At 50.0% G+C, this 7,438-nt stretch overlaps 1 protein-coding gene across 1 annotated transcript in view; it reads left to right on the forward strand.

Annotated features, from left to right (window-relative positions):
* The first annotated feature begins 6,346 nt into the window (after positions 1-6,346).
* Positions 6,347-7,438, forward strand: part of ERCC1 (excision repair cross-complementation group 1) — a 20,254-nt gene continuing 19,162 nt past the window's right edge. The window contains exon 1 of the mRNA XM_015561192.1: positions 6,347-6,379. Coding sequence (XP_015416678.1) covers positions 6,347-6,379 — 33 coding nt within the window. The remainder of the gene's footprint in view (positions 6,380-7,438) is intronic.

The raw sequence follows: 7,438 nt of genomic DNA on the forward strand, positions 1-7,438 counted from the left end.
TCCGCACCCCCGCCTGGCGCAGAGCAAACTTGAAGTTGGGATCAGGGGAAGGTTTGGGGGTGCAGCGGGGGTTGCAGCTAAGTCTGCGCTTGGAACCTTCGTGAGAAGGACGCGGGCCTCCGGGAGACTCGAACTCTCAACTCTGCGCGCGGGGAAGACTCGAATGCAGGATCCGAAAGCGCAATATGCGAATCGGGCGCAGAAATCAAACTTGCAAAGAATGCAGAACCGAGGGCAACTCTCCCCCCACCCCCCATCTAAAAGGCTCAGAGTTACAGTAACCGCACGCGGCGGGGTCTTGGCAGCATTTTTGCGAAACAAAAACGAGTGAGAAGCGAAGCACGCCGCTTTCCGGGGCGTCTAGTCCCGCGTGGGTCGCGGCAGAGCAGCTCTCCTGTCCCCGCAGCGAACATCCTCTGCTGGGGCGCCATCGCCCCCTGGCGGGGAAGGCACGAGTTGCAGATTTGCTGGGCGGCCATTCCCCCCCCACCCCCAAGCAGTGGTTCTCAACCTTCCTAATGCCGCGACCCTTTCACACAGTTCCTCATGTGGTGGTGACCCCCAACCATAAAATTACTTTCGTTGCTACTTCATAACTGTAATTTTGCTACTGTTATGAGTCGTCATGTAAATATCTGATATGCAGGATGTATTTGCACTGTTACAAATTGAACATAATGAAAGTATAGTGATTCATCCCCCAAACAATATGTAATTATATATGTGTTTTCCGATGGTCTTAGGCGACCCCTGCGAAAGGGTCGTTTGACCCCCAAAGGGGGTCGTGGCCCACAGGTTGAGAACCTCTGTCCCAAAGACACATTTGTGTGGTCCCTCTATGTCGCTGGGGCCCACTTCCTTCATTCCTCAAAGGAACTATGATACCTGCAGGGAGGGTGATTGTGAGGCCTTGGCTCAGAGGAAGGGCTCAGTCTACAGGGGTCCTCCACATGGGGGACAAGGGGCGCAGTCCAAGATCCCCAGTGAGTGGCTAAAAGGTGGATAGTACCTAACTCTATAAATACTTTTTTCCTAGACATACCCATGATAAAGTTTAATGTGTAAGTTGGGCACAGTAAGAGATGAACAATAACAACTAATAAAGTAGCACTATAAAAATATAGTGGAATAAAAGTTATGTGAACGTAGTCTCTCTGTCTCGCAAGATAGTTTTTGTTGCGCTGTACTCACCTTTTCACTTAAAGGGAGCACTTTCCGGCTTCTCTGACATATCTGATTGCCAGCATCACTGTTCTGCACTTGGGGGCCACTGTTAAGTAAAATCTGGGTGACTGGAGCACAGGCACGGTGATGACTCACTGTCGATCTGGTGACGGAGCCCGCTACTAAGGGGAGCACTCATGACACGGACACAATGGACAAAGGAGTGATTCCTGTCCGGGCCGGGCGGGAGCAGGGCAGTGAGGATTTCATCACGCTCCTCAGAACGCTGTGCAATTTAAAGTTTATCAATTGTTCATTTCTGGAATTTTCCATTGAATGTTTTGGACCAAAGTGGAACGAAGGTAACTGAAATTGTAGAAAGCAAAACCGCAGATGAAAGGGGGAGGGGGGACTACTGTGTTTTTGTTTTGTTTTTGTTAATTCTCACCCAAGGATACTTCTCCATTGATTTTTAGAGAGAGTGGAAGAGAGAGGGAAAGGCAGAGAGAAACATCGACGTGAGAGAAACACATCGATTGGTTACCTCTTGCAGGAACCCCAACCAGGGCCTGGGCTGGGGAGGAGCCTGCAACCAAGACACATGCCCTTGGCTGGAATCGAACCTGGGACCAGACCGATGCTCTATCCACTGAGCCAAACCGGTGAGGGCGGGACTACTGTGTTTTGATGGCAATCTAGTTGGTGGCAACATTTATTCCTTATAGAGCCTTCCTTCCCGTGGCGGTGTGGCCCCTCCCTGGCCACTGCCTCACAGGGCTGTGTTGTATTTTCTCCAGGGCATGTATGGCTGCCCGAAACTTGTTTGTATGTTTCCTTCTTCTGGTTTATGACTCCGGCGCCACAGGGCAGGGACCTGGTCTGACTTGCTCACCAAGTGCCTGGCACATAGTAGGTGCCCGATCCATAATCATTCAAGGAATGAGTGAACTGTGAACCAGTCCATCTCAAGACAGGCTCCGTGGTCTTACTGAATCCTCACCACCTTAGCAATTACAGATACGGAAACTGAGGCTCCCAGCAGTGAAGTCACTTGTCTTAGGGCTTGCCTTCTATCTTTTTATTTTATTTTATTTTTTATTGATTTCAGGACTTGCCTTCTATCTTTTTAATTAATTTATTTTTTAAATTGATTTCAGAGAGGAAGGGAGAGGGAGAGATAGAAACATCAATGATGACAGAGGATCAGTGATCGGCTGCCTCCTGTATACTCCCTACTGGGAATCAAGCCCACAATTCGAGCAGGTGCCCTTGGCTGGAATCAAACCCAGGACCCTTCAGTCTGCAGGCCTACGCTCTAGCCACTGAGCCAAACCAGCTAGGGTTTGGCTTCTACCTTTTATTTCTTCACACAACATCCAGGTTGATAGCGTCTGGGTGCCAGGCCCTGTGCTACAGCAACAGCTAAAATAGCTCCTGCCTGCCCAGGGCCTCATCAAGGCTGTTTTATTTATATGACAAACCTGAATACAGCACGATGCCAACTACTATTTTAGCTGCTTTACATGTAACTCATTCTATCCTCCTAATAATTATACTATTATTATCCCCATTTAAAATATATTTTCATTCATTTCAGAGAGGAAGGGGGAGAGAGAGAGAGAGAGAAACATCGATGATGAGAGAGAATCATTGACTGGCTGCCTCCTGCACGCCCCCTACTGAGAATCAAGCCTGCAACCCCGGGCATGTGCCCTTGACCGGGATGGAACCTGGGACCCTTCAGTCCGCAGGCCGACACTCTATTCACTGAGCCAAACCGGGTAGAGCAATTATCCCCATTTTAGAGATGAGCAAACCGACACACGCACACAGGAGCTGAGTTGCTGGCGCAAGGTCACCCTGCTGGTAAGTGACCCTGCGGAAAATGACACCAGTGGTGCCACTGCTTACGAAGGAAGGAGGATCGGGGGATGGTAGGCTTCTCATCGGCAACCGAGAAGTCAGGGAGATGGAGGAACAGCACCTTCTAGTTTTGCAAGGAAAACGACCAGGAATCCAGAATTTGAGATTCCAATTGTGAGGGTGAAATAAAGATATTTTCAGAGGAGGTACGCTCCTAACGGTCTGTGAATGAATGGAAGAGCATGTGCTCCGGCATGAATAAAAAGTAACAGAATTGTTATGGGTTGAATCGTGTCCCCTCAGAAATATATATTGAAGCCCTCGCCTCACAATGTAACTGATAGATCCTCCCTTCCCCCAACTGGTGGGCGGGGTATGACGTAACCTGCAGCCCAGAAATACCTGAGTGACTAACCAGGTACCTTATATGGACTATACATTGGACCACCCATCCACACCTGCCAAATACCCTAAGCCCTTGTCCTATATGGACAATGCAGTAAGCCACCAATCAGCGTGCGCCCAGTACACTAAGCCCCCCACCCCTTTCCATTCCGCCCCTCAAAAGGCGTGCCCACCCTGCACGTGCGGCTGTCCTCCCCTCGCGAGGCGGCCCGGCAGGTGCTTCTCCTCTAATAAAGCCTGTAGTCCTGGTTTTTGGCCTCCGTCTGATCTTTCAGTAACCTTATTTGGAAATAAGGTCTTTACAGAGATAATGAAGTTAAATTGTGGTCACGAGGGTATCCCATATGACTGATACCCTTATAACACGGGAAATTGGACACAGACACACAGAGGGAAGACAAAGTGAAGAGACACAGGAAAGAGACTGCCATCTACAAGCCAAGAAACTCCGAAGGCTGCCGGAAGCTGGGAGAGAGGCGTGGTCCTGCCAAAACCTTGATTTTGGACTTCTAGCCTCCAGAGCTGGGAGACAATCCATTTCTGCTGTGTAAGCCCCATTGTTGGGTACTTGGCTACAGCAGCCCTGTCCTAGGAAACTAATACAAAAATGTATTCATGAATCAGTTGTATAAATAAAAATTAATGAGAAAAAACTTTTACAACAGGCTCCTAACAAAAGCTGGAATCCGTGGATAGAGACATGTCCATGGGTATGAAAAAGATGTCAATTGTCTTGTCATTAAGCCATCAATTCAATGCAATTCCAATCTCAATCCCGATAGGATTTTTCATGGAACTAGAAAAGCAACTGCTAAAATCCAGCCAGAAGAGAAAATGTACAAGAATGGTAAAGACAGCCCTAACCCGTTTGGCTCAGTGGATAGAGCGTCGGCCTGTGGACTGAAGAGTTCCGGGTTTGATTCCGGTCAGGGGCACATGCCCAGGTTGCAGGCTCAGTCCCCAGTGGGGGAGAGGGGGGGACAGAAGGCAGCCAATCAATGATTCTCTCTCATCATTGATGTTTCTATCTCTCCCTTCCTCTCTGAAATAAATTAAAGAAAATAAAAAAAGAATGGTAAAGACAAATTTGAAACTGAATAGAGGGGGAACTTGCCTTATAAAAATAGCAAGTCATATCAAACTATAATTATTAAACAGTATGGCATGGAGGCAAGAAACAGATATGGAGATCAATGAAACATAATAGAAATATATGTATATGTATATATATGGAAACTTGGTACATGATAAAGATGGAATATTAAAAGTGGGGCAAGGATTGACTTTTATACATATATTTTATTTCAGAGAGGAAGGGAGAAGGAGAGAAAGATAGAAACATTAATGATTATCATTGATTGGCTGCCTCCCACATGCCCCACATGTGGCCTGCAACCCGGGCATGTGCTCTTGACCAGAATCAAACCTGGGACCCTTCAGTCTGCAGGCCGACGCTCTATCCACTGAGCCAAACTGACTAGGGCAGGGCTGCCTTTTAAAATAAATGGTATTAGGACAATTGGTTACATCCATTATAAATTCTGCTTTAGCGCATTTTCTAATAAGTCTCTTGTAGGTTAAAAGACAAAAGCAAAACGAGGGAAAATCTTAAAAGAAATGATAGAATACATTCATGACCTTGGGGTATGGCAGGCCTCTTAAACAATACACCAAAAGCAACAGTCAGGATGGAATAGATTGGTAAACAGCCATGAATAAACACTAAGAACTTATGAGTGACAAAAATTAAAATACAAAGTACAAACTAGAAGGAACTATTTGGAAGCTATGTAACTGACTAAGAGAATCGGAAACCATAAAGTACTCCTACAAATTAATGGTAATAAAAAAGGCATAAAACCCCATTTAAAAAGTGGGCAAAGGATATGAGCAAGCCATTCACAACAGACAAAATACATAAAGCCAATAAACTCACGAAAACACGCTCTCTCTCCTTAGTAATCAGAGAGCTGCAAGTTAGAACAGCGTGGTACTATGCTTTCAGGAAATGACTAATCTGCAACTCATCAACCAGGTCTGCTCCATGTCCCTTCCTCCAGGAAGCCTTTTCTGACCCTCACGCGGGGTTAGGTTCCTCCGTCACACACCAGCCACGCACCCCCACGCACCCCCTGCCTCGGCCCGCTGGGGTCTCCTGCCCCAGCCCTGCCCTCTTCTGGGTCTCTCACGGTTTGGAAGCCCAGGTCTGTCTTTCCCGCTGCACTACGAGCTCCAGGCGCGGGGCTATCGTTAGTCACCGGTGTGTCACTAGCGCTGCCCGGCTCAGGGCTGGGAACCGAGGAGGCGCTTGGGGAATGTGTGTGGCATAAAAGAATGGATGGGGAAACTGAGGCCAGGTCCATGGCAGAGCTGGGGCTCAACCCCAAGGCTTCACATAGATAAAGGATCTAGCGTGATCTCCCACCACCTCCCGCTCAGGGAACCCTGTCCCGAGCCCCAGCACACAAGAGGCGCTCAATCAGGGCATTGACATTGAATTGCTTGGCAACCGGAGGCGCTCGGGCCCCGAGACCGCCTGCTCTCTCCAAGCCCTAACCTGCACAGTCCTCCACGACCATAGAGAGCTGAGCGGGACCGCGCTCTGGGCTCGAGGGCTAGAGAGGCCGGAAGTGCAGCGAGCCTGGGGACGCTCTGGCGGCGCCGCTCTTTTCCCAGCGGCTCGGGGACGAGGAGGTGAGTCCTCCCGGCACCGCGACCGGGGGGCTGGGGCGAGAAGGGCAGTGGGGAGACCGGTGGAGGGGGAGAGGGCTGGCGGCTAGAGTCCTCCCGGCACCGCGACCGCGGGGGCTGGGGCGAGAAGGGCAGTGGGGAGACAGGTGGAGGGGGAGAGGGCTGGAGGCTGCTGGCGGTGATTGGCAGCCGCTGAAGCCAATCAGCAGTTGCGGTGTCCGAGATGGACAAGAGGGAGGGAGGGGCGGGCATCCAGGTGCGATCCCTGGGGCGGGGCGGACGGAAGGTGGGGACCGCGGCGGAGCGGGCGCTGGAAAGGCGAGAATGCTGGAGCCTGGGTCACCTTGGGAAATCAGCCCTTTGCTTTCCATCTCAGTTTCTCTGTCTGTAAAACGTCCTGGTGGCTCTAAGAGAGGCGAAGGCAGAGGCTGCGAACTGGCAGCAAATGAGTGGCCCCAGGATGTGCTTTATGTGGCCAGCACCCTGCAAGGCCCGGATTTCTTGCTGACATTTAAGAATCAGAAGGTTTTGCATTTTTTTTTAAAAAGCTGGCACTTTTGACATCTCTTGGTAAACCGAAGGACTGGCACATGGAGATCTCCTCATAGGAAAGCAGTGGGCTGGAGCTGAGTACTGGCTGCTGCTAATGTGCTATGAAGAAAAGAAGGTGGCCTCAGCCAGTGTGGCCCAGTGGTTGAGCTTCGACCTATGAACCAGGAGATCACAGCTCAGTTTAGGTCAGGGCACATGCCCAGGTTGTGGGCTTGATCCCCAGTAAGAGGGATGGGGGGGCATGCAGGTGGTAGCCGATCAGTGATTCTCTATCATCATTGATGTTTCTATTCCCCCTTTTCCCTCTCCCTTCCTCTCTGAAATCAATAAAAACATATTTTTTAAAAAAGAAAGAGAAAGTAGGCTAAGGATATAGGGTGTGATGGAGGAGAGGTGCTGCCTTAGGTAGGACAGTCAAAGGACTGCCTTCCGGAGGAGGTGACATCTTGGCAGAGACGTGAATAAGTGATAGAGCGAGCTACGTGACATCTGGGGAGAGGGAACAGCCAGTGCAAAGGCTCTGAGGTCAGAGAGAGCCTGACAAGTTTGAGGGCAGCAAGAAGGCCAATGGGCTGAGTAAGGAAAGCAGGTACAGTGGGCTCTGGCGACAGCTTTGGCTTTTACTCTGAGGCAGGCTATGGGCGGAGGGCGGACATGATATGACAGTGTGTGGGGTGGTGAGGGTTAGGCAGGGAACTGGTGAGGAGGTGATGACAGTGGTCCCAGGGAGAGAAGATGGTGGCTGGGAGCCAGGTGGGGGCTG

This window comes from Myotis davidii, unplaced genomic scaffold, assembly GCF_000327345.1.
Source record: "Myotis davidii unplaced genomic scaffold, ASM32734v1 scaffold796, whole genome shotgun sequence".
Lineage (NCBI taxonomy): Eukaryota > Metazoa > Chordata > Mammalia > Chiroptera > Vespertilionidae > Myotis > Myotis davidii.